Here is a 27651-nt window from a genome sequence, read left to right as displayed (position 1 = left end):
TACATGTAATCGATTAGTAGGTTTGGCTAACAATACAACATTACTTTTGCACCCCATATAGTCTTACACAAACACAAAATAAACATATAATAAATATATTATCGTTTATAAGTTTTTTAAAAAGCATGTATATAATATACATTGATTGATTTATTACTATACACGCTTGCGGTGCGATTCGGTTTTGGCGGACCGATTTTTTGGATAGAAACCACACCGCACCGTTGACCTTTGGTTTTTGCAAAAATTAAATCCGCACCACTGGTTTTTGCATCAGTTTCGGTTTTTCGGTTGCGGTTTATTGCGGTTTTGTCGGTTTTTCTTTAGTCGGTTCGGTTTTTGCTCGCCCCTAAAAAAAATTGTCAGGAGACTAAAAGTGCGATAAAGTTAAATTTATGAATGATCAAACATTATATAAAAAATATTGAACTATATTGACAAGCAAATGGACTATTTTTGTAATTTGAACAAAAAATTATAACTCCTACTATTTTTTTGTCCTTTCTCTTTCGACGGTTTTCTTTTTCTTCACCGAGAAGCCTGAAAAGAACAACACAAAAGTGCCACCCAACCCCAATGTCACCGAATAAATTATCAATCGCCTTTGTATATAAACGTTCGTGATTCAGATGGGATTCCTTCTCGTTTCTGCACTTTTGCTTTCAATCATTGCAAACTCGATCAAGTTTACATTTAATATTCGATGTATTGATAATTTTGGTTGTAAATCTTATAGTTACAATACCCTTTAGAATTGTTCATCTTTCTAGATCGGGAAATTTGGTTCGCAATTATCTGTTTTTCTTTCTCCTCATTAATTCTGCAAACCATTAATGATGTTTTTATGCGTTTAATTTGGGGTTGTGAAACATTGTGGCATCGATTGTTTTCTAGAGTTCGAGACTGATTCTAGTTTATCAATGGATCCGTCTTCGAGTGCGGATTTTGATTATTTGTTCAAGCTGTTGTTAATTGGGGATTCAGGAGTTGGTAAAAGTTCTCTTCTGTTGAGTTTCACTTCCGCAAATGCAATTGAAGATCTTTCTCCTACCATTGGTAAACCATTCGATCACATTTATTTACATGTAATTTCCTAAATTAGATCTGTTGCTTGCCACTGTTGATTTCGTAGGAACATGTTTCTCTGTATATAGCATAACATGATTTGACCAAATTCTCATTTTGTGTAACATAAACTACGAAGCTCAAAAGCTAAAAGATTAACATGTCTCAGTTTTAGTAACCATTAACAATATATAATTCTGGGATCTTTCTTTTTCTCTATTCAGGAACTTCCCTTTCTAGATCATCTTGTTATCTTTATCATGTATAAATTCCAAAATTTCTGGATAATTTAACTAGAGATTGTGACTGATATCATCATGTTATCTTTAACACAACATGTTTCTTTTTTTTTTCTTCTGAAGAATTGTTTTCAATTATTATAGGGGTTGATTTTAAGGTAAAGTTTGTCACCATAAATGGGAAGAAGTTAAAGCTTGCTATATGGGATACTGGTAACTGTAAAAGTTTATTAATAACTAATCATTTAAAATTAAAATACAATGAAAGTTATCTAATGACTTATTTTACAGCTGGACAGGAAAGATTCAGAACTTTAACTAGTTCATATTACAGAGGAGCTCAAGGAGTTATAATGGGTATGTGATGAATTATATGTTTTAGTCAATGTTATGTTGACTAATTGCTTCATTTGACATATACAAGTAGTTTATGATGTAACACGTCGAGAAACATTTACAAATTTATCGGATATATGGGCCAAAGAAATTGATATGCACTCAACAAATCAAGATTGCATCAAGATGCTTGTTGGCAATAAAGTTGATAAGGTAAATTTTATACAATACAAAGTTATGCTTGTCATCTGTCATCTGTTATCTGTTATCTATCACCTGTCAACTTAAGTAGTTTTCCTTTGTAGGAAAGTGATAGGGTTGTCACAAAAAAAGAGGGAATCGAGTTTGCAAGGGAATACGGATGCCTTTTTATAGAGTGTAGTGCAAAAACTCGGGTGAATGTGGAGCTGTGTTTTGAGGAGCTTGTTTTAAAGGTATGCCTAAAACTTATTATATCTAACTTATTTTATTTTATTCATAAAAGTGTGAATCATTATTGATGTAATGGATCAAAATTACTAAGGTTAGTGTGAATCATTAAGTATGTTTATAGTAATTTTTTTACTATTTAAATGCATATCTTTAAATGTGTAGATTATGGATACACCAAGTCTGATGGCTGAGGGATCAGCTACTATGAAGAAAAACATATTCAGACAGAAGCCTCCTGTTTCAGATGCATCAACCAGTGGTTGTTGCTGAAGTTAATATGTGTTTCTTTCTCTTTTTTTAATTTCTAGTACTTTTCATAATTGTGTAGCCATTAATTCGTTCATAAAGGAAGTGTAAATTTGATCTTGACGGGTTGCTTTTTTTTTTTTTTTGTTTCTATGTTTATTTGAAATATCATTTTATTGTTACATCAATTTGTTGTCTTTATGCTATGCATGTGTGTATACATTTTACATCTAATTGCAATGCGCTAATGTGGTTGATGTATGTTTGATGTGTTTCTTATTTCTTACTTATTTTTTAATTTAAAAAGTAAACAAAAACACATGAGAGATCAAATCTATTTATTTGGACAATACAATCAAATATGAAAAATGTTAATATAAATCTAATACACCATAGCATTGAAACCCATTGAATTACATCACTTGAAAAAAATTCAGATTCCTTCCTAACATGATCCTTCAGCACAAACTGTTGGGTTCTGAAAAGCCCCAAAATTCCAAAAAGTCTTCAAAGAGTAAGGCTCAGAAATGGTCAACCCTTCATCTGTGATCTTTTCTATCTGTAATTTCCAAATTTATATCGTTAGAGAAAGCAAAATAAGACAATGCAGTTTATTTTTACCCATAAGAGCAACGTTTTTTCATTTCTTTACCAATAATTATGGGTAAAAACTAAAGTACATTAGCCATATTTAAAGATTCATACCTGAATCTTGTTGACAGCTGACCTATCACGATATAGAAGGTTGCGCATGCATTTTTCCAATAATTTGACACCCTCCTCAAAACTCAAATCCTCCCTCCATTCTTCACAAAGAATTGGCCTTGCAAGATGATTACCAAAACCAGTGGCAACATGATTCTCCTCAAAGTGTACACCAATCATGTTAACCTGAACATAAGTAGTAAATATCATCAAAACTAAGTAGTCTTCCATTATGAACCACTTTCTAGGGCAATTTTCAACAAGGATAGGGAGGGAATTAACGTCTTTTTACACACACAATAGTGGATAATTGCTCCACCTTTTCAAGTGGGAGAAAAAATTGTCACTTTTGTCCTATTAACATCAATCCCCGTCACAGTCTTTATCCCACCTTTTGGGTTAGAACAAAAAATCGTACATTTTGTCCCATAGACATAGGCCACACTTTTTTGGTTAGGACACGAATTTGCAACTTTTTTCCTATTGACATCATTCGTTCCAATCACAGTCTTTATCCCACCTTTTTTGTTAGAACAAAAATTATACATTTTGTTCTATAGACATCAGTCCCACCTTTTTGGTTAGGACAAAAAAATGCAACTTTTATCCTATTGGCATCAATGGTTACACATTCTTTATCTCACCTTTTTGGTTAGGACAAAAAATTATACATTTTGTCACATAGACATTAGTCCCATCTTTTTGGTTAGGACAAAAAATTGCAACTTTTGTCCTATTAACATAAGTCATTCCACAGTCTTTATCTCACCTTTTTGGTTAGGTAAAAAAAATTGCAGTTTTTGTTTCATTAACATCAGTCTCAGTTACAGTCTCTGTCCCACAACCTTATGGTCTCTGTTCCACCATTTCTCGTTAAGACAAAAATTTACAATTTTTGTTTCTTTCACATTGGTCACAGTTTCTCTCCTAATTTTTTATTAAGACAATAACTTGCAATTTTTGTCTCATCGACATCAGTATACGTCATAGTCTCTGTCCCACCTTTTTTGTCTCTATCCCACCTTTTTTGTTAAGACAAAAAATTACAATTTTTGTCTGTATTAGTTTCTGTGTCTCTACCACCTTGTTCCATTCTTTTGGGTGGGACAAAAAATGCAACTTTTGTCCCTTTTACACAAGTCGTAGTCTCCATACCACCTTTTCAAATGGGATAAAAAATTGCTATTAATATTAATCACAGTCTAAGTCCAATGCATGTCAGAAGAAAAAATAATTAAAAAAAAAACAAAACATGGTCCATGACCTTATAGAGCCTATATACTTGTGTCCATTTTTTACTCCACCAATTACAAGAGAATTCCATAACGGGTCAAATTTGTTGCGGCGATTGTACATAATCCGGGTCAAATAATTGTGGACCTCTTTAGCACCAAGTGAATTCCCATCATCCCACATATTGTCATGCAAACTGTATTCCAAAATAAATTATAACAAACTAAAAGTATAACTAAAAAAAAAGATACTTACATAAGCTCATCAAGGTAAAGAAGAATCTCTTGGAAATCACTGATTTCTCCACTTGCACCAATGAGAGAATGTTTCCCCACTTGCTTCATTCTCTCAACACTCTTATAATGTATAGTAGAACCATAAGATCCTGTGAACTAGCAAAAGTCAATGAGATTAATAGAAAAAAGTCAAAGTCGAATAAAATCGAGTATGAAACTCAAACCTCCCATATCAGCAGCCATGAGAATACCATCTTTGTATTTGATCCTAGTCACAGATGTACCTGTAACATATGGATACCTGTTTCAGAAGAAAAAAACATAATCAATTTATAACATTATGTTAAAGTCATAAGTAAAACGTTCTGTATTTTGCATTAAAAGATTTGAATAATGCAACCATTACATCATAAAAGTTTTTAATAAGTACCCATTACAACAGAGTATGATCAATTTAAACCATAACTATACATTGTTTGACATTTCTTCAACCAATACCATGCATGAACCCAATCCTCTGGTATACCTATATCCATATATACTATCTAGTCTCATATTCCACATCATTCTTACTCATGCTTGCATGGCATGCATGTTACTTTCCTATTTTTTGCAACTACAAGTCCAGAAGTCCTTTCCTTATATATATATATATATATATATATATATATATATATATATATATATATATATATATATATATATATAATGATACATCTATAGACTACTAGTAGTAACCTTTATGAATATTGCTATACTTATCCCTCATCAAACAAGCAATCTAGTGTATTGGCCTACTGCGTTGCCTACTTTTAAATGTTTTTAAAAATTTCAGGGGTTGTGGTACATTTATGCACAAAACAGAAAAACAATGTATTAGATGAATGTGAGGACTTTTAAATCCTTAAGAAAATGGTGTGTGATGATTAGCTATACTCATTCTATCCAAAAATTAGACAAGTATGACAAAAAAAATAGTGTGTTTCGAAATATAAAAGTAAATATATATTAGTAAAACTGAAAAGTCGGTTTGATCTCAAACTGATAGGTCAGCCCCAAGCTAACCAAGCTAGTCTCAAGCTATCACATCCAGGAAGTTGAAGTTGACCAACACAATTGATGTAGTCGGTCTTAAATTTGAAAGTCGGATTTCGTTATTCTATACTAATATGTCAATTTTGAAAGTGTATTTCCATTACATCCTAATGGTCCAAAATCATTTTTAGGGGCCATGCCTAGGGGTGTCATAAACTTGTGTGGGGACTGGTTGCCAAACGACTTTCTTTTTAGACAAAATTGCAACAATGGTTCATGTGGTTAGGCCGAAATTGCTACTTTGGGCCAAACATGTTTGGACTAGCACTCATGGTCCAAAGATTTTCAATTTCTTGACACTTTGGTCCAATTTACTTTAAATTTTTTTATAATGACTATTTTGCCCTTTCTTTTTACCTTTTCAGTTTTTTTTATTTATTCAAATACTTTTATTAAAAGAAAAAGAAAAAAGAAAATACATCCCTCTCTAACAAAAGAACCTAGATTTATACTCGGGAGCAAACTAATTTGGATTTTCAAGATTTGTAAATCCACACAAGAATCAAAACAAATCTCCACAAATAAACAAATCATAACTGCAACATTAGATTACATAGATTTTGGTTTTGGTGAGTTTAGAAAGAAAAAAAATCGTTGAGACCCCATCTCTCCATCTCCGACCCCATTTCATGTTCATTATCGTTTCACCTTACATCATAACCATTCTCACCATCCTACCACTCCAGCTTCCACCATAGTTTCTACAGCCACCACTAGATTTTCTTCCTCATTATCGTCCCTTACAACATAAGAGATAAAGGTAGTTGTTGGGGGTGTAGCTCTTAAATACTACCTTGAAAATAACCAGATGCCTCCAATGTCTGAACATTAAGCAACGGGTGTTGGATATGATTTTACGAAGAGAAAAAATTTACAGATGGATCTCGAATTTGGTGTCCGACTAAATAGAAAGAAGGAAAGAGAACGGAGAGTCTTTCTTTTGGAGTTGACCTAATCTTGATCAGATCGGGATAACAAGAAGGGGGAGAAAATTTGCGATGTTGAATTTGGAGTTCATCAGCCCATCGATGTTCCATCTTCCTCCACCCACTTCATCGTTTTAATCAAAAAGGAATACCACTGAAGTTGACGACAAGATCGAAAAGGAATCCTTAGACATTCGATTTTCCATGGAAGCACAAGATTAGGTCACATCTACCTCAGAAATCGCTCCCTCTTTCTTAATCCGAAAAACTCGTGCTTCCCACCATCAGTGGGGTTGGATGGTTAAGGAAAGGACAGGAGAGACCAACAATGTGGTTAGGGGGGTCGATTCTCGAAGAAATTGAGGTTTCAATTTTTGGGTTTAAAGAAAACAAGAAGAACGGTAGAACACAAATGTGGAAAACAACTTTATATATATATATATATATATATATATATATATATATATATATATATATATATATATATATATATATATATATATATAGAGAGAGAGAGAGAGAGAGAGAAAGAGAGAGAGAGAGAGAGAGATGTATTTTTTTTTTTTCTTTTAATAAAAGTATTTGAGTAAATAAAAAAACTGAAAAAGTAAAAAGAAAGAACAAAATAGTCATTATAAAAAAATCTAAAGTAAATTAGACCAAAGTGGCAAAAAATTGAAAACCTTTGGTTCATGAGTGTTAGTCCAAACCTGTTTGGCCCAAAGTGACAATTTTAGCCTAACCACAGAGACCATTCTTGCAATTTTGTTTTCTTTTTAATAAAACTTTGGGGTGGAATGAGTTTAACCCTTGTTTATTTTTTGTTAGGACTGAGGATTTCCTAGTGGAGTAGGCTTCCATTTAGCCAATGTTTACATCCCTAACTCTGCCCTGTGATCCTACGATACAAAGCGACCCTCTTGACCCCCACTATGTATCAACTATGTATCATGGTCGGGACCCGACTTATAAAAGTGTATATTCTGCACCGCCAGACTTATATTAGATCATAAGTTATGTTCCCTTTGGCACTCTTATAAAGATCTAATTACACTCACTGGCGAGTCTATAATAGAAACATACGTGATTCTCTATATAAATGAAACAGATATACAAAAATAAAATAGTAAAAAAAATACTAGTAGTTGGTTGGGTCCTATAAGCAAAATAAATAAATAAATAAAGTTCTTACAATTATTCATGACGAGGTCTAATATTTGAAATATTTTCACAATTATATCATTACTAATTTTATCTAAAACACATTTTTCAATATATGACACTAAACTTTCACTCAAAAATTGATCACTCATTTTTTCAATATATAACACTAAAACTATCACTAAAAATTTGTATTGGGTAATTAAGTAATTGTTCTAGTGGAAAATAAAAGATTGGTTTTAAAAGTATGGAGTTATATTAATGTTTTTGTCAAACAAAATAAGATATGTCACTCAAAAAATTTTAGGTAGGTCACAAACAAGTTTTATATATTATTTGTAACAATTGTTTTTTTAGGTGGGTCAAGTGACCCACTTCTTGACACTACATATACTTGTGAGTTTGTAATTATTTAATTATACTAAATGATCACGTGACACTAAAATCACCAATACATTTGACGAATACAAATCATGTTACATAAGACTAAGGTCCAACTTTATTTATTCTTAGAGCTAATAATCTCAATGATCCAAAATGTTGAAAGGAATTAGATGCAAAACAAACGTGGTAGATGGGTTTAAACTTTAAAGTTGCTTACAACGTGCTAAATATTATATTAACCTACTTTATAATTTATCCCTTTTTTCTTAAATATGTTGCTCAAACTTTCTAATTTTATCTCTTATACCATCTATACAAGTAATGAATTATAAATTATTTACCTCATCCTGACACATCCGTTGTTATTTATTACATGTACTTATGCTTACCATTTACTTCACATGAACCCATGCAATAACAGGACCAGGACCACTTCTTGAATACTCTATTTGTGGGGTGTCGATGTCGGGTGGGTGGGTCTATGGGTCAAGAAGTGGGCTCATAAGTCCAAACCCAGAACCAAAAATAACCCACCAAGCAACACCATTGTCAAAAGCAAGTCATGGCCATTTCAAAAAGTTGTTAAAGACGCCACACAAGCAGGAGTGAATCATTAGCACCACATATCAACCGTTAAAATACTGTTTCCCTCCCGCGAAAAAGCTTTCGGAAAATGAAAAAATATAGCCTTTTTCCCTTTTGATCTTTCTTTATTCGATGTTCAGAACTGGAAAGTCATGTCTTTTCCACTTGCTCCTATGCTCTCCCTCATCTTTTTTACACATTCTCTTCTGTAGATCATAATTGATCTGCCACTATCGAACCCTGGAATTCAGGGATCGGCTTTTGGGTGTGATCTGAAGAGTTCTTTTGTACTCGGGTAACCTGAAAGTTTATTGTGTAATGGTGAAAGAATCGGAGTATTATGATGTTCTTGGTGTTAGTCCACTCGCATCTGATGACGATATTAGAAAAGCTTACTATCTGAAGGTCTCGCTCATACCCTTTCTCTTTCTTTTTTTTTCGTTAATTACAATCTCATCAACATCTCGACACTTTCAAATCACAAGTTGAATGTTTTTGTTATCTAAAACTTGATTTGGTGTTGCTGATTCAAGAACATCGGAAGTTTCTATGTGTCTCTTTAGTTCAATTGAGATGCATATTATGTGTTTGTTGTAATTCCACAAAGGAACTATCTTTATTGGAAGTTTAGGGTATTTGGCACACTAGGGAATAATTATATTTCGTGTAAATGGGACCTTTTTATTGATACAAGATCGTGGTTTGAAGCTATTTATGTCTCATATCATGCTGATCATATATAATCCGACACTTCCACCCCTTTTGAAAGTTCAAATTTTATAATTGTTTATTTTCCTGTGAATAAATTAGTCTTTGTGACTATTAACTATAGGGTTGTTTGTGTAACAGGCACGCCAAGTTCATCCTGATAAGAATCCAGATGATCCTCAAGCTGCTGAAAGATTTCAGGCAAGTGTTTGATTCTTCATTAGAAAATAAAAGGGATTTTGAACATTTTAATATAAAATTAGAAAATATTTAGTGTTCTCATTGCATAAAGTTATAGGAGAATATGTTTTACGATTGTACAATGTGATTAATAAATCTTGTTCATAATCAGGTACTTGGTGAAGCTTATCAGGTTTTGAGTGATCCTGTGAAAAGAGATGCATATGATCAAAATGGGAAGTGCTCCATATCTAAGTAAGCATTTCCACTTTAATTTCAATTTTAGTTTTCCAAAAATAAGTTCATGTACATAGACAAAAAAAAAACCCACCAAGGGTTCTCCAAAACTCATGTGTTCTTAATTACATGTGTCATCATTTCATAGGGACACTATGCTCGATTCCACTGCTGTTTTTGCTGTTCTTTTTGGAAGTGAATTATTTGAAGACTACATAGGACATTTAGCTGTAGCAACAATGGCTTCTGCTGAATTAGTCAGTGAAAATGATAGCCCAGAAATCTTGCATCAAAGATTAAAGGCAAGTATTTCAAAGTTCAATTCTTTCATTCATACAAGAATTGAATGATTCTTTAATTTCATATTTGAGTTTGTATCATGTAGACTATCCAAAGGGAAAGGGAAGAAAAACTTGCTAGATCACTCAAAAATTTCATCCACCCATATGTTCATGGTGATAAAGAAGAGTTTTTACATCTTGCTGAATCTGAGGCAGATCGACTTTCACAAGCAGGTAACTTTATAAATTCATATGTTTGATTCATGGATACATGTATTTGTTTGTATATATAATACAGGAATATATATATATATATATATATATATATATATATATATATATATATATATATATATATATATATATATATATATATATATATATATATATCATTTTGACAGCTTTTGGAGCAAATATCTTGCATACAATTGGATACATATATGAAAGACAGGCTGCACAAGAGCTTGGAAAGAAAGCCATTTACCTTGGGGTACCATTTATGGCTGAATGGGTAAGAAACAAAGGGCATTTCTGGAAATCACAAATTACTGCAGCAAAAGGTAACTATAAAGGGTTAATTTCAAGAAATAGAAACGTACTTTTTTTCAAAAATCTACCCGATTATAGCAATGTCATTTTTGTTGCTAGATTTTTCAAAATACAATGTCCTAATAAGAAAAATATTTGAAAGTACAATGATGTAATGGAATAAATGAAAGTAGGATGATGTAATCTACAAATAGATGAATATCGAAGTTATCTTATTTTGGTGAAAAATGTTTGTAGGTGCTTTTCAGTTGTTGCAACTTCAAGAAGACATGCGTCGCCAATTTAAAATGGATGGAAGTGGGCCCACAAATGACGTGGAATCACATCTAAGATCCAGCAAGGATACATTAATGAACTCATTATGGAAGTTGAATGTAGTTGACATTGAAGTTACCCTTTTACATGTTTGTCAAATGGTGAATCTTTTTTGGTCTCATTCGTTTATTTTCTAAAACTTCAAAAGTTTTTTGAAGTTATGTTATGAAGGTTTTGATTTATTTCGTAGATTCTCCATGAAAATAATGCCAAGAAAGAGGAACTTAAAGCCCGTGCTGTGGCTCTAAAACTCTTAGGAAAAATATTTCAGGTGGGATTTGTATGTTTTCCACTACTAGAAAATCAGACTAAATCCGTCGCTAAAGATAGACCATTAGCGACTGATTTTTTCGCTAAGTGCTATCTTTTCTAGTAGTGTCTTAACTATTGAATTGCATTTAGATAAGTTGTTATTTAGAAACCAATTTTGATGGTGATATCTTGTATTTAGAGAGAAAAAATATCACAAAATGTTGGAACATCGAAGAACAAAATAGCTTCAGATATTCATGATGATACAAGCAGCTCTGATGATAGCAGTGATGATGATGATGATTCACCAAGAACACTCAACTATCGAGCGCCCTTAATCACACAGGTTCGTTTTTTTAACAAATATTTGATTCAAATGACAGATAGTTTTTTCTAATGCGTTTACTAAAGGAAACTTGTTATATGATGCATGCCATTGTTGAAAATCATCAATCTGTCGCTAAAAATGGACAATTACCGACGGATTAGCGATGGAATCCAAATCTGATTTGTTTGTTTGTTGAATATAATGACAGGGAATCGGTAGACTATTCAGGTGCCTGTGTAATCCAGCATATGATGTGGATGATGATGATGAGATTGTTTACAAAGGCAACAAATGATTGATGAGTGGTGTCGCTAATGTTATTAGCAACAGTTGTTGAAGATTGGTCATGTAAAGTCCAAAAAGAAAAAAAAGGATGCAAAGATCTTGGATATAGAGGTGCAATCGGTTGATTAAATTGAATATTGTGTGTTATTTTTCCTTATACAACATTGATAATTGAACATATGTGAAATTGCTTTCTCTAACCTTTTTGTAAGGAAAAATACTTTGTGGTCTCTTTCTAGTGATCTACGATTCATTGGGTATACATTATCATGAATAAATGGTGCTTGTGGATCTTGTTTCTTGATGGAAGGTGTAAGATTGTAAATTGAGGTGTTGTTTGTTTTTATAAAAAAACTGCTTCTAATCATTTCTTGTTGCGCCGCTCAAAACTTGACGTTTGTTTTTTAAAAGATTTTTTACTTAAAAACTGTTGTTTAATAACCCACATAACCCTCATCTTCAAACATCTTCTCACTTTACTTTCAGTGAAATATAATTTATAATTAACAATAAAAATGAATAAATATAATTTAACCACCACAAAATTAAATATAATTTAAATGAATAAATATAATATGCTCAACAAAAGCAATTACTTGTAATATATGGTCTAAGATGTGTATTCTCAGAACAATTATTGTAATTTGAAATTTGTGTATATTTAGATAATCATTTAGTACAGGAAATTCTAAAATGAATGAGAGATAAAGAATATATGACTAAACTTCAACAGAGATTTGAAATGACGGGACATGAATATACATTAAAGTTATTGGAACGTAACTTCTACGTTGTGTTCAAGTACTACGTATGTTCCATGAATCTTTTGTCCTATGTTGTTATCTTATAGTAAATTACTCATTAAAGGATAGCAAGCATGTATCGGTTGAGGAAAACATGATACTGCAGCGGACCGTGAATATAAGACTTGGTTACGGAATGAAATTGTTGAGCAGTTAATGCAAAATATGAAATTATAAAATTAGTTTATTTAAACTTCAGTTTTTTACAGCAACCTACAGACCTTAAAAAATAAACATACTTATTATTACAGGTTGCAATCATTTGTTCCACTTTTTCTGCTACAAAGGGTTGCAGATATAGTCAACAGACTTCAGGTGTTTTTGCTTCAAAAAAACAAACGGCGCCTGAATCTATATACTTTCTTATTATGAAGATTAATTTAGTATTTTCTATTGATGGATGTGTTCATTGTTTATCTTTGTTCTGTTTTTGAAATTTGATACTACCAAACATGTGTAGGAAATAATTTTAACATATTAATTACTAAAAATGTGTTCTTACTATTACCCTCTCTCCTGGTGCTCCGCTCTCAAGGACTTGAAGAGGCAAAAAGCCATGGATAAAAAGTTTAAAGCACTTATTTCAAACAATATGTGTGTACTTGTAATGACCAAAATATAAACAATAAAGTAATGAACATCGGATTTATAGTGAAAAGACACAAAATGGGGAAAACCCCCATTTGAAGAACATTATATGGTATGTTTGGCACGAAGCGTGTGGAAGATTCTAGCATTTGACAAAACGTTATGTTTTAAACAAAAAAAAATATATCTTGTTTGACACTACAAGTTTTTGGCACGAAGCATGTGGGAGATTCTAGCATTTGACAAAACGCTCTGTTTTAAACAAAAAAAAAAATCTTGTTTGACACGACAAGTTTTTAGTGTTTAGTATAACAAATCGCACCAAATGTAAAATTTATCTCACATAGCGTTTAATAAAACGTTACCACCTAGTTTTTCTAAACACGCCTTATATAATCAATGATATTCAAATGTTTACGATGATTTGTTTTGGTGTAGAAATGTGAATAAAAAGAGATAACACAAATAGACATCGTGCCAAATATGATAAACCCATAACTACATTAGGTATTCTACGCACATTCAACACATGTCTAAGACCCCCAAGGTCAACATTATGCAAACAATTTGAATTTTTTTTAATGGAAGTTACACGTCGATGGTTCCTTTGCTCGACGCAAAGCACGATTGTTGCCAACGGTAAAAACGAATGCCATAACTTAGACTGTGATGAGTGACTACACCATTCTGTCTCACACCACTTTAGTGACTTATAAACAACTAGATGTTAAGAATGTCTTCCTCTAAAGACACTTTCACGAGTCTGTATTTATGTACCAGCTACCAGGATTTCGTAATAGTCGTTTTCATATAAGGTATTCCATCTATGTTGGTTCTATATAGCATCCGACAGGCTCCTTGTACATGATTTCAACATTTTTGTTGCTAGCGTTGGTTTTTCTCACAGTCGCTCAAACTCCTTTGTCTTTCTCTCTCTTTGTTTACCGTCAGCAGGGTTGGCGCTACTATGTAGCATGGGATACCTCTTAAATTTTCCTGTCGAATATAAATTTCATGATTTTTTTTTTCAGAAATCCTTCAAAATATGTTGGAAATCCATCACAAAGTCTGATAATTGTAAATATAGTGTAAATTCTTCGGTTTAGTGACGATTTTGTGTCAGAAACTTCATTCGGAAATGAGTTTTTTCTATTAGTGCAACCTCTAAAATATTTATGCAACCCCTGATTTTTCTTTTTGGGTCTGTCATCGAAGGTCTTCCACTACTTGTCTGTTATTTTATGTTGATGGCATTGTTTTGATAACCTTGTCCACGACTTTACTTCGTGTGGTCGTCTCCTTCCCATAAATTTCTCCATGACCGATCAATGCGACCTCAATTTCTTTCTTAGCATCTCTGCTGCTACCTGATATGGTGTTGGAATCTTTCTCAGCAAGACATAGTACGCCACTGTTAAGTGTGTCAAGATGCTTAATTGCAAACCATGTCGTACACCTATTGACACATTTTTCTAAATTGGACGGTTCCGGCCCTCTATCATCGATACTAAGTATCAAGTCTTGTTTGCGTTTTTCAGTATCTCATGTTCACCACACTTAGATCTTAGCAACACCGTCTAGCAAATATGTTTCTTTATACATGACCCATGGAGGCCCCCTATGGTGTGTTAAAGTGCATCGTTATACGATCGAGGAACCCTTTCCTATGACCTTCAAATTCATGCATCCACATCCTCGTATCTCATTTCCCGCTAAGATGTAGACTAGGACGTGTTCCCATCACCAAACTATCCACTTCAAGTTACTATGTATTCCTATGTGGAAATCCTCTTTCTTGATCTTCCTAACTACAGGCCATTATCTCCCGATCTAGGGCTAACACCAAGTATCACGGTGCCATAAATGAGATTAGATAGTATGTATGGGATTTGGGATTTGGTGCCTACGTGGTTTCTTGAATATGGGTATTGGGTGGTCTATATAGGATTTGTTTGCCAATGAGGTTTTCTTGAATAATATTGCAACTTACTATCAAGTTGCTATACATAAATTTAAAAGATAAATTGTATTAACAAATTGCACGGAAGTTGTATGTTTTTGTTGCGTCCACTCACTTTTACGTCTTGTTCCTGGGTTTTTATGTAAATTCATTAAAAGAAAAGAAAGGTCTTGTTCCTGAGTTTTTATGTAAATTCATTAAAAGAAAAGGAAGGAAAATTTTGACAGTAAGAAAGAGAGGTGAAAGAAAATATTCTTTATTCTGTGTTCCCGAGTTCGAAGGAAATGAAAGGAAAAGAAAATTTTTAGTTTTTATATTCCCGAGTTAGGAGGAAAAAGAAAATAAACTTAAAATTTTTCTTCCCCTCACTTTCTTTCCAAATCCGCCCAATTTGGGAGGAAAATTTAGAAGGAAAATATGACTCTAAAATCCTTCCCCTCCCCTCACTTTCCTTCCATTAATGAAACTCGAAAACACGATTTTCCTTCGACACCCCTCACTTTCCCCTCACTTTCCCTCCGTATCCTCCCACCTCTCATTTCTCTCCTTAACTCCCATTTCTCTCCATCCCTCCGTATCCTCCCACCTCTCATTTCTCTCCTTAACTCCCATTTCTCCCTCCGTATCCTCCCACCTCTCATTTCTCTCCTTAACTCCCATTTCTCTCCTTAAGTGGAACTCGGCAAGGCGTTAGTCTTAATCCATCAATTATAGAAATAAAAAAATAATAATAAAAAAGAAAAACATAACAAAGCCTCACACACGTCTAATAATTTCTCTCTTGATATCAATATCCAAACGTTAACAAGTTCAAAAACTGCTAAATCAAAACACAACCAACATATATAACATGATTTCCATCCCAAAACAACAAGAAACAACCCATAGAAACCTAGCCCATGATAAAGTCAAAACCCGATTCAAGCCCAACAAGTCTAAGCCCGACCCGTTTCTAATACGCATGATGAGCAAGCGTGTTGAGTGCACGATGTGCTTGAAAAGCACAAGCACAATGAACAGAAGTTAAATTCAAACACCCACTTATAATAAGTGAATGCCTACCGGGACATGTATGAAGTGCCGGAAAAGAATCACATAGTGCCTGAACAGCCGGCGGAGTCAACGCCGTGCATTGACTTATGTTCAGGTTCATAAGCCCTTCATCTTCTTCATACCTTCTGCTTTTAACAGACTCCCATACTTCATCTTCATTCTTTACTCGACTCTGTGCCAATGCATACATAGCTTTATCCGTAATGTTTTGACAATAGTAAAGACCCAATGATCTCAGATGTCGACAATTGTTCGCAAGTGCTATCACACTCTCATCTGTAATCAGTAATCACAAATTATCATCATATCAATCAATGCTAAATGATGTCGATAATATTCAAGAAAGAAACACAAAGTGTCAAAAGTACCTGTTATAAGAACACAACCACATAAATCAAGTGCACGTAGATCATGACATCCGAAAGCTAAGCTCATTACTCCAGCATCACTAACTTCCTCACACCACCCAAGATTCAACGACTCAAGTTCACCACAGTTGTATCCAATAGCCTGCACACATGATCGTGATCATGATCATGATCGAATCACGCATTTGAGAAGTTTAAAGTTGGAAAGAACAAAAAAGTTCATTCTTTAATTACCTTCAAGGCTTTATCGGATGCAGCTTTGACACACCCACAAAGATTCAAGATTTTCAATTTTCTGCAATACCCAGTGAGATACGCAAGAGCGATGTCACTAAATGAAGAGCATCCGCTGATGTTGAGCTTGATAAGGCTACGACAACCATGAGCTAAAGCGTATAAAGATCGATCGGAAAGTTTAAAGCTTTTGCTGAGGTCGACTTCCTGCAAGTCGTGACAGTTATTTGCGATGGTCTCGACGGCGTAATCAACCAGCTGTGGCTTATCTTGCCGGAGAATCAAACCCCTTAAGTTTTTAAACTTGGGAGCCATGGAAAGCACCAAGCTGTTCATGTTGTTTTTGCACCTGTAAAAAGAAGCACGGAGTAAGGAAAAGTGGTGGATTTATGAGCAGAAGCCATGGAAGGAAGAAAGGTACCAAGAGAATGAAATATGAGAAAGTCCCGAACAGATAGCGTATCTCCATCCACTACAAACAGAAGAAGCGATGATGACAGTTCGATCATCTAACAAAGAAACAATCCTCAACAGAAGCTCCATCGGAATGTCATTCCAGTCGGTGATAATCGCCCCACCTCCGACCACCTCCAGTTCATCGCATTTCATGGTCGACATTTAGCGATTTTCCAACTAATTACAGAAGATTAGGGTTATACAGCGACAAAATAGCAGTAATTAACAGCAAGAAACAACAGTTAAGAGATTGAAATCTTGAATACCCAGATGAAATAAAGAAAGTACAGGTGTAAAGAAACCGAAAATTGAAGTCGATCACTTCGGAGAATGATCGGAAACGAGAGATGGGTTGCTGAATCGAAACCGGAGACGAGGGTATTTCGTTTCGCCGATTGACTGCTTCGATCAGAGAGAAAAGATGATCGAAAATGAGAGATTAACGCAGTTCAATGAAATTTTAGGGGTAAAATAGTATAGCTATGAATGTCATCATATATGTAGTGGTTGCATTGAGGAATGTGTGTACTCGTTTGTGTGTTTTGACAGGGGGTTTTGTTAATCGGCCATCAGTAGTGCAGCAAAGAAGGTTTTATAGAGAGAGAAGAAGAGCGACACGTATGAATCCACGTGTAAGGACGGAAGATTGTGGGTGTTGTTGTGGTCCAATTGGAGATGTTGACACTCGAATGATAACATTACATTGGTACACCGAAGTCCTTCGTCTTTGTTATAACCGTCTAGGTTACTTAAAATTTACTTTCTTTGGTTTTGGTTCAAAATCAATGTTCATCGTTTGGATCCTATGCATACAAATAATATTCAATACATGTCGATTGAAGGCAAACGGGCAAAACCAATTCTTTTGAAAACAACATCTGTGGATCTAGGAGTTATAACATTATAATGCATGACCCGTTGAACTCTATTAAGGAGTTCTACCGCCTCTATTGCGAGAAAGCAAAATGTATCGAATGCAAAAGGAACAAACACATGTTTATCCAATTAGCTCAATCAATTGGTGATTGGATTTAATTTATAAAGGATAAGAAAATCTCTCAAATGAGTACCGATTAAAATAGTCACTCATGATTTGTATATTTAGATTTTTAAACGATGTTTGTTTTAATTTTTTAGACCTTCCTCTAGAATTTTAAACGATGTTTGTTTTTATTTTTAGACCTTCCTCTATATTTTTCACAAAAGCGTTCATGGTCACAGTGGCAGTCCATTATGACTTTGCACACGATCCGGTGTTTGCCATGGTTGTTATGGTGTTTTGAATTGTGGTCACCATATGGATGGATGACGATCAATCATTTTTTTTCTTCTTTCTAGCAATCTTCTTACTCTTTATCTTCTTCACCATCGTAGCATAAGGACTAGGGATGAGCATGGGTCGGTTTGAGTCAGTTTTTGGCTAAAACCAAACCAAACCGTAGAAAGTCGGTTTTTCGGTTTTTAAAACCATATAGGTTCGGTTTTTGCATGGGTCGGTTTTTCGGTTTTCCGGGTTGGGTTTATGGGTTTTCGGTTTTAAACCGTGGGTTTATGAGCTCTTGTGTTTTTCTAGTTTTTGGGTTCAAACCTAGTGAAAATACGTTGCGATAAATAGTATTGTATCTACTTTAAATATACTAAAATAAAAAGTACGAATTCTAGTATTATAAAAGTATAAAAGTGTTCAAAAGATCAAAGTTTAACACCATTAACAGTTTGTTGAAAATAAACATAAAGTATTAAAGAGATAAAGTCTAAAGTCTAAAACTAAAAGTTTAAATCATAATATAAATAATGTATATGTGGGTCGGTTCGGTTTTTATGGGCGGTTTTATACGTCAAAACCGAATCAAACCGTTATTTTTCGGTTTTTGTAAAATTCAAACCTAAACCGTCGGTTATTGCTTTGGTTTCGGCTTTTCGGTTTCGGTTATGTCGGTTTTTTTTTGGTTTTTTGGTTTTCGGTTCGGTTTTTGCTCATCTCTAATAAGGACATCATATGTGGTGGTCTTGTTTGTTGACTTGGATGATCTCCACGCCCCTTGGCATTAGGAGTACATAAGATGGTCTTAGCTCAAGAATGTGTTCCCATCTATTTCTTATAGGTTTTTTTAGGCCTTTTGGAATACTTGCAACAAACACCATTTGTGGTTGACATGACAAGGTGGTGAGAATGTGATCACGTCATCATTGTGGAGGATTATAGTTATCACCACAATTAATCACACTTAATCATATTTTTTATTTCTTTATCTCTCTCTATCTTTCTTTATATTTTAAATAATTATATTTCTTAATTAAATAATAAAAAAAATAAGAGAACTATAATGATGTAGAATGGTGAGTATACCACCCTAATGTAGTTGTGTGTGGTGACGAGATGGAAGTAATGACACTCACCACATTTGTGGTTAATAAGAGAACTTAGTACATCTAACCCCTTTTATTTTAATCTTATTTGATTTTATCATTTTAATTATAATTTTTTTAAATAATTTTTATTTCTTTACTACTTAATTGTTCTTATTAAAAACTTAATAACTTAAATTTATAAAATATAAAGTGTATAACGCTAATATAATATTTTCAATATTTTTTTAATTATAACACAATATTTTTTGTATTTTACGTACGTATTAAAATATGATTTGTGTTTAAAAAATACACTATAGGGTTTTATAAAACTTTTTAGATAGATGAGTATAAATTGGTTAAATTTATATGAAAAAAATATTTAAATAACTTTAACCATTAGCATCGTCATTTATTTAGAGACCAATAGTAGTGGAGTGATGATGTGGAACTTATTTTAAGTCATAATATTGTGTAACCATTAAAGATGCTCTTAAGAGATAGTCCACAAGATCCACACAACTTAGCGAGAGAATTAAGTACCATTTTTATAAAGTATTCAATGTCAGATGAAAAATATTGATGTTCTGAATCTTATTTTCTAAGCTTCTTTGTCATCTTAAGGAAGAATACCATTTAATGTAGTTATGGGTGAAAGTCATCCATATGCTCAGTATAGGAGTGCATTGATGTCACTAAAATTCTTCTATATCGTGTTGTTGTGTTGTGCTCGTATAAGACTTCTATCAATACCTTTTTAGTTAGGTGGGGGAAAGATCTGGATGTTATATTGAAAAGGGTGTCTACTTGTTTGTTTCTCTCCATTAGGATATGCTTTATTTGGAATGGTTAAAGTACCTAAAATCTGATTAGATAGATACTTTCGAATATGTAAATTCTATACATTATATGAACTATTCACTTGGTTTGGAATCAATGTATGACATCAAATGGTTTGTTTTTAGTTGGCATTCTAGCTTGGTCTTGCTAGTAAGGCATCATACTTGATCTTAGTGTTGGAATTTTGGAAATCAAACCAGATGGCATGTGTTATTGTTTCTCTGGTAGGACCAGATATCATAGTCCCCCACACAATCCTTGTTATTACTTGTGGCTTCATTTGTAAACAATATCCAATTATTTTCTCATGTCTCCTCTAGTGCTACATGGTATACCGGGTCGGTATTATAGGTTTATGTATCAAGTAGTTAGTTAGTGTCTTAGGATTCTTCTTCATGCGACAAATCAACTAAAACTTATATGATTGCTTATCCTTTTATGCATTTTCTTGTAAGGTATTTTATATCGTGATCGTCAAGTTAAGTTGTCTACTTGAGCATTCTCCCAAATCTTTTTGGCTTTAGTAATACTAATAGATTGACCTCTTAGCTACCTAAAAAGGTAAATATTTTTATGTGGCATATTTGTTTGGACAAACTTCCTACAAAAGGATAATCTTCCGCTTAGAGGGATTGATTCTCTTTAACCTATTTGTCATCTTCATATGAATTGGGCGGATCATGTTTTTATTCACTTTAAAATGACCTAGAATCTTTTGGAGAATATTTGTAGATAGTGTGATGTACCTACAACACATTTGATTAGTGTTCGATATCTTTAATCTTAGATGGATTATTTTCATTTGAGCTGGCTGGAAAACTGAAGTTTAATAAAATTATTTTTGTCACTTAATGTTGCATATGGAAATTCATAATTGTGACAGTTTTTTACGGAAGTAAGTCGAGGAAACATGTTTTATTTGATAGTGTAATCGTTTTTTCTTATAATTTGATAGTGCACAGAAAGAATAAACTAAAGTGTGGATGGTCATCGTGGCTCAAAAATTTGTTGCTTATTTCTTGATGTATTTTTTATCTCTCTGGATCCTTGCTAGAGTTCTTTTTCTAAAAATAAATCTAGCTATTAAAAAAAGTGCTTGAATGTTGGGATTTTCTTGAACAAAGCATCCACTTCATGGGATTTTGGTGATAAATAAATTTCTTGGATCATTGCTTACTTGAATTCTAGGGTATTCAAGTTAGGGGGTGACCGAGACAAGAGGATCTCCTTTGCCCTAATTGTACATATAAAGTTGAAGAATTGTTTCATTTGTTTGTAAAGTGTCAAATTGTTGATAGAAGGTGGAATGCTATTTCAATTTGGATAAATCTACATATTCCGAATTTTGAAGAAGTTTGGGATGTTTTCAAGCATCCCTCATAACTATCGTGTAACGCCTGGTTTCTGGGATGAATTTATTTCCAGTTATTGCATTTTTTTCCTGGAGGACTCATCGATTTGAAAGCCTCAACTCGACACATTGAAGTTGTTTTGGTCGCGAAGCTTAATGATTCAACTCGACGAGTTGAGGTGCCTCAACTTGGCGAGTTGGCAACTGGGAAGGAAACCCTAATTTTAGGGTTTTGCACTCTATTTAAACACCTTAAGCCCTAGGTGTTGGCCTCATTTCCAGCCTTCACAGCCCCTAACCCTAATCTGAAAACCCTAGAGCCTCGTTGAGTGATTTGAGCTTATTGTGGGTGTGTTTTGGTGTGACATCCCCATTTTCACGGCCAGAAAAGACCGATTTGTTTATGCTTTGTTTGAAAATCAGAGTAACCATCTAAAGAAAAGTATTACGGAATTAGTTCCCAAAAGATAAATATGATAAAGATTTATCAAAGCATTCCCGAAGAAATGTATTTTATTATATTAAAACCTCGAGATGTCATGTTCGATACAGATCAAAAGCATAAACAGAACAACATAGGCCTTACAACATTTATATATATATCTACTGGTCTATAATCCATAACCCCTCATCAAGTCATCCAACTATGCTCTTGTGCCACTACCTGTAATACTCTCAGATATGGTCCTTAAAGGTGACTTATCACGTAAAGTTAGAAACTTTACACTCATGCATGGCTTAATAGGACCCAATACTCAAAAAGAAACTTAATAAAGATCTTAATACATGCATGGACCCATATCCTCCATAAAGTTTGTATTTTTATGAACATGGGGCCCTAATGGAGCTAAGATCTAGCATCCATTTCTTCTGGAGTAGATCAAAAGCTCAACTTTAACTCAAAAGACTAAAAAATGTACAAATAAGCCATAAAGTAGATCTACTACAAATGACCATCAACGTGAGAGATTTTTACCTCAAAAGGCTTGCGAATGTGAAGGTGACTCTGGATCTACAAGCTCAAACTATTCCTCCAAGTGTTCCTCTTCTTCTTCTTTACCACAAAACACCAACACACTTTCAAGCTCAAATCTCACCAAATTCACTTAGGGTTTCGTTTTTAGGGTAAAGGGAGATGGCTACTGATCAAAATGTCCAAGAGGTGCTATAATGAGGTTTAAATAGGATGCAAACCCTAAAAGTTAGGGTTTTCCCAAACCGTGTGTACGCCCAACATACGTAGGTGATGCCTGCAACCAACAAATAGCTAGTATGCTAAGCGTAATCATAGAGTACTAGCCAAGGACCAAAATGAAAAGAATTTTCATAAAAGGTCTAAAAGGAAACTTACCAAAAACTAGAATGTTACAATTCTCCTCCACTTGAATCAAAATTCGTCCTCGAAGTCCGTTGCCCCAAATAACTTTGGGTAATGCTCCCTCATATCGTCATCTGACTCCCACGTCCATTCTGAACCTTTTCGATGATGCCAATGGACTTTCACTAACCCAACAACCTTGTTCCTCAAGGTTTTCGTCTTCCGGTGGTACCACCGCGCAATCAAACACTAAACACTTCCGCAACTGAGACATGTGGAATGTGGTATGGATCTGACTAAGCTCCTCAGGAAGATCCAAGGGATAAGCAACTCGGTTCACCTGGGTCAAATACCCTGAAAGGACCGATGTACCTTGGGGCCTAATTTGCCCCTCTTCTTGAATCGAATGACACCTTTCCAAGGTGACACCTTCAGGAGAACCATATCCCCAACCTAGAACTCTAGATTTGATCGGAGCTTGTCGAAATAACTCTTATGCAGACTCTGAGCTGTCTGGAATCTACTCTAAACTTGTTGAATCAACTCGATAGTCTTGAGTACCACTTTGGTACTCCCCATGACCCGTTGACTGACCTCACCCCAACAAATTGGGATCTTGTGTTTCCTCCCATAAAGCATCTCAAAAGAAGGTCGATCAATGTTGGCGTGATAACTGTTGTTATACGAAAATTCCGCTAACGGAAGATATGTATCCCAACTCTCACGAAATCCAAAACACACGCCCAAAGCCTGTCCTCCAAGGTCTGAATAGTCTGCTCGCTCTGACTATCATCCTCCGGATGGAAAGTCGTACTGAAATGGAGACGAGTACCCAACTCATCGTAGAACCTCTTCCAAAATATGGATGTACACCGGATGTCCCTGTCTGAAACCACCAAAATCGGCAACCCATGTCGTGCTACAACATCCTTGATGTATACCTCAGCCAACTTCTCCGTAGAGATACTCTCCTGAATCGGAATAAAATGCGCGTTCTTGGTCAATCGATCCACGATGACCCAAATTGAATCCACTTCGCGTGCAGTCTGAGGCAACTTCTTAATGAAATCCATGGTAATCTCCTCCGATTTCCAAACAGGAATATACAGCGGTTGTATCTTTTTGTGAGGTCGCTTATGTTCGACCTTGAATTTCCTCCAAGTCAAGCACCTCTCCACATACTAAGCCACATCTCGCTTCATGCAGGGCCACCAATAATCAAGACGAAGAACTCTGTACATCTTTGTTGCCCCGGGATAAATGGAGAACCTCGATTTGTGCGCCTCCTCCATCAGAACCTGACACACACCACCCTACTACGGAACCCATACTCTCTAATGAAGAGTTGATAACCCTCGACTTTCATAATCAAATGAAGCAACCTGACCCACTATCTGCTCACTCTTTCGGTGCTCTACCTTCATAGCCTCGATCTGAGCCTCATGAATCTGCTCTAAAGCGGAGTAATCACGGTCATCCTATAACAAATATCACTGATCGGACCTGCGACCGCCTTACGGATGAGTGCATAGACCACCACATTGCCTTCCCCGAATGGTAAAGGATCTCAAAATCATAATCCTTCACCACATCCAACCACCGACGTTGCCTCATATTCAGATTTGGCCGATCCATCAAATACCTCAGGCTTTTGTGATTCATGTAAATAGTACAACGGATCCCATAGAGTTAATGTTGTCAAATCTTGAGGGTGAAAACTACAACTCCCAACTCTAAATCGTGCATCGGATAATTCGCCTCATGAGACTTTAGTTGCCTCGAAGCGTAAGCGATCACACGACCCTTCTGCATCAGAACCGCACCAAACCCGTGATCGGCGCATCATAATAAACCACGAAGTCCTCAACACCCTCCGGCATTGTCAAAATTGGTGTCTCACACAATCTCTGCCTCGGGGTCTCAAAAGTTGCATGCTGCTTAGGCCCCCAACGAAAAGTGACTGTCTTCTTTGTCAACCGAGTAAGAGGAACCACTATCTTGAATGAATCTCCGATAGTAACCGGTCAAACCAAGGAAACTCTGAATCTCATATGGAGACCTTAGAACCTCCCACCTCATCACGGCATCGACCTTGGACGGATCGACCACAATACCATTCTAGTTCACAAGGTGCCCCAAAAACTGCACCTCGTGCAACCAGAACTCACACTTGAAAAACTTCGCAAAAATTCTCTCCCTCCTCAGAGTCTCCAAAACCTCTCTCAATTGCTCCTCATGTAGCCCCTAGGTCTTGGAATAGACTAGGATATCATCAATGAATACAATCACAAGCAGATCCAACATCGGCCTGCATACGTGGTTCATGAGATCCATGAACGTGGTTGGAGTATTGGTGAGCCCGAAGGGCATCACCATGAACTCGTAATGCCCATAACGAGTCTAGAAGGTCGTCTTATGCACATCCTCCTCTATGACCCTCATATGATGGTAACCCAAATGCATATCAACCTTGTAAAACCAAGATACACCCTCAAGTTGGTCAAAGAAATCACCAATCCTTGGGAGTGGATAACGGTTCTTCACCGTTAGCTTATTCAACTCCCGATAATCAATATAATCAATACACATACGATGAGACCCATCCCTCTTCTTCACAAATAGTATCGGTGCTCCCCATGGAGAACTGCTCGATTAAATGAACCCCTTGTCTAATAACTCCTGCAGCTGTGTAGATAAATCCTACATCTCTGGAGGAGCTAACCTATACGGTGCCTTGGCATTCGGAGCCGCACCAGGAACTAGGTCAATCCTAAACTCCACCTGTCTCTCCGGAGGCGCTTTAGGCAAGTCCTCCGGAAACACATCCAGGTACTCCCGTACAATCGACACATCATCCACAGCCGTCTTACCCTTATCATGGGTATCCATAACATAGGCGACAAATCTGGAACAACCCTGATGAAGATAGCGTCTGACCCTAGCCGTTGAACATAGAATCAGCCCACACTGAGATCTCTCTCCCTGAACCACCAACTCTCCCATACTTGGGGTTTGGATACACACCAACTGATGCTCACAATCGATCATCACCCCATTAGGGCTCAACCAGTCCATCCCTATGATAACCTTGTTCCCGCGCAAAGGAATGGGAACCAAATCAATCAGATATTGCTCATTGAATATCTGAAGAACACAACCCTGATGAACCCTCGATACCCGGACATATCGATCATCTGCAATCTCAACGTCTAAAGGACAATTTAGCTCCCCCGGAACTCCAACAAACCTCTTTCTAAGCGCAAGCGATACAAAATATTGGGTAGCCCCTGAATCAAACAATACCAAGGCATAAATACCGTTCACGAGGAACGATCCTAAAGTAAAACATACAAATATAAGCAGACAATTCAATATAAATAAAGAGATAAGGAGAAGATAAATACCCGTCACCGCATCACGTGTTGCGTGAGCCTCCTCAGCCATCAGCTGAAAAGCCATGCTCTTTACTACAGGTGTATCCGCCTTCCCCCGGCGGCCATCAGTAATCCTCAGCGTCGTTGGAGTGGTTGCTCCCACTGGTCTCGCTATTTCCAAACTCGGACAATGGTCCTTCTTGTGGCCCCTCTTATTGAAAAGGAAGCAAATCAGATCGGATAATGGGTGATGGTGGTAGTAGCAGTACAAAATGAACTCCCGCGTCTAATCATCCAAGTGCCCGACTCTAGAACCCGAGCATGAACCCTCACCAGCACTAGAACCACCAACCGGTCTGCCTCGAAGAGTCACCATACTGAAAATAGACCATATAGACCATTATATATATATATATATATATATATATATATATATATATATATATATATATATGTATATATATATATATATATATATATATCAAGGAGTTTCATACTCTACAAGTTTCTTGGTTTCATCACAGTTGTCCTTGACTCGAATACGGATCCTCTACTTCCAGAAGCACGGACCATACTACCTTCCACATCTATCCATACTTTCCTCAAGGATCGGTTTGAATCCTCCAAGTCATTCCTTATCCACACATAAAATCATCCACAAAACAAGGCTCCCATCACTAAATCTGATAAGTTAAAAACTAACTTGAAGATCGATTAGATCTATAAAACAGGTAAAGAAATAAACGAGTAAACAGCAAGAACACAATAATGGATCAAACGATGTCGAATGATTAATAAACAATCCTCAGAAGAGCTCGATAAAGAACTTCTACTGTAGAGGATTAAGGTTTACAAGAACGATGAAGGAAATCTGTAAAGCTATCAATCGTTACTCTAAAATCGTTAACATAACATGCATGCAAGCACATTATTATATACTAAACCCTACAAGCTCACGGTTGGACAGGCCCAAACCGGAGTGCAAAACTTGGACTATTAACCGAGCCCAATGACGCAATACAAAATAAATCTACTACCCAACAATCTCCCCCTTTGCGTCAATTGGAGCGAGATCATTACTTCTTGCTTGGGCCAGCAGCAGCAGGAACCTTCTTCTTTACAGTCTGAAACAGACGAGAAATAAGGGCGAGGATCGTCTGTCTGAATCGGATGTAC

At 35.4% G+C, this 27651-nt stretch overlaps 4 protein-coding genes across 4 annotated transcripts; 2 read left to right on the top strand and 2 right to left on the bottom strand.

Annotated features, from left to right (window-relative positions):
• Positions 1-572: 572 nt before the first annotated feature.
• On the top strand, positions 573-2757 carry LOC111901957 (ras-related protein RABC1). The gene is made up of 6 exons (XM_023897827.2): positions 573-1056; positions 1449-1517; positions 1596-1661; positions 1732-1853; positions 1946-2074; positions 2235-2757. Exons 1-6 carry the CDS (start codon positions 921-923, stop codon positions 2340-2342), a joined length of 630 nt encoding a protein of 209 aa, XP_023753595.1. The 5' UTR covers positions 573-920; the 3' UTR covers positions 2343-2757.
• Positions 2758-2763: 6 nt separating this feature from the next.
• LOC111901979 (proteasome subunit beta type-4) lies at positions 2764-5028 on the bottom strand. The gene is made up of 6 exons (XM_023897850.1): positions 4991-5028; positions 4717-4793; positions 4512-4641; positions 4288-4452; positions 3024-3204; positions 2764-2877 (listed from the first exon to the last, which is right to left on the bottom strand). The coding sequence occupies exons 1-6, from the start codon at positions 5026-5028 to the stop codon at positions 2764-2766; spliced, it is 705 nt and encodes a 234-aa protein (XP_023753618.1).
• A 3600-nt stretch (positions 5029-8628) lies between these two features.
• Positions 8629-12082, top strand: LOC111901929 (chaperone protein dnaJ 10). Its single transcript, XM_023897788.3, has 10 exons — positions 8629-9048; positions 9493-9552; positions 9704-9786; positions 9917-10070; positions 10154-10283; positions 10451-10609; positions 10836-11014; positions 11104-11184; positions 11365-11511; positions 11702-12082. The coding sequence occupies exons 1-10, from the start codon at positions 8962-8964 to the stop codon at positions 11786-11788; spliced, it is 1167 nt and encodes a 388-aa protein (XP_023753556.1). The 5' UTR covers positions 8629-8961; the 3' UTR covers positions 11789-12082.
• Positions 12083-15894: 3812 nt separating this feature from the next.
• LOC111901930 (F-box protein SKP2A) lies at positions 15895-17814 on the bottom strand. Its single transcript, XM_023897789.3, has 5 exons — positions 17507-17814; positions 17206-17417; positions 16785-17133; positions 16551-16692; positions 15895-16458 (listed from the first exon to the last, which is right to left on the bottom strand). Exons 2-5 carry the CDS (start codon positions 17400-17402, stop codon positions 16082-16084), a joined length of 1065 nt encoding a protein of 354 aa, XP_023753557.1. The 5' UTR covers positions 17403-17417; positions 17507-17814; the 3' UTR covers positions 15895-16081.
• Positions 17815-27651: the final 9837 nt, after the last annotated feature.

The sequence above is a fragment of the Lactuca sativa genome, chromosome 6 (assembly GCF_002870075.4).
Source record: "Lactuca sativa cultivar Salinas chromosome 6, Lsat_Salinas_v11, whole genome shotgun sequence".
Classification (NCBI taxonomy): Eukaryota; Viridiplantae; Streptophyta; class Magnoliopsida; order Asterales; family Asteraceae; genus Lactuca; species Lactuca sativa.
This window is presented reverse-complemented; position numbering and strand designations above follow the sequence as displayed.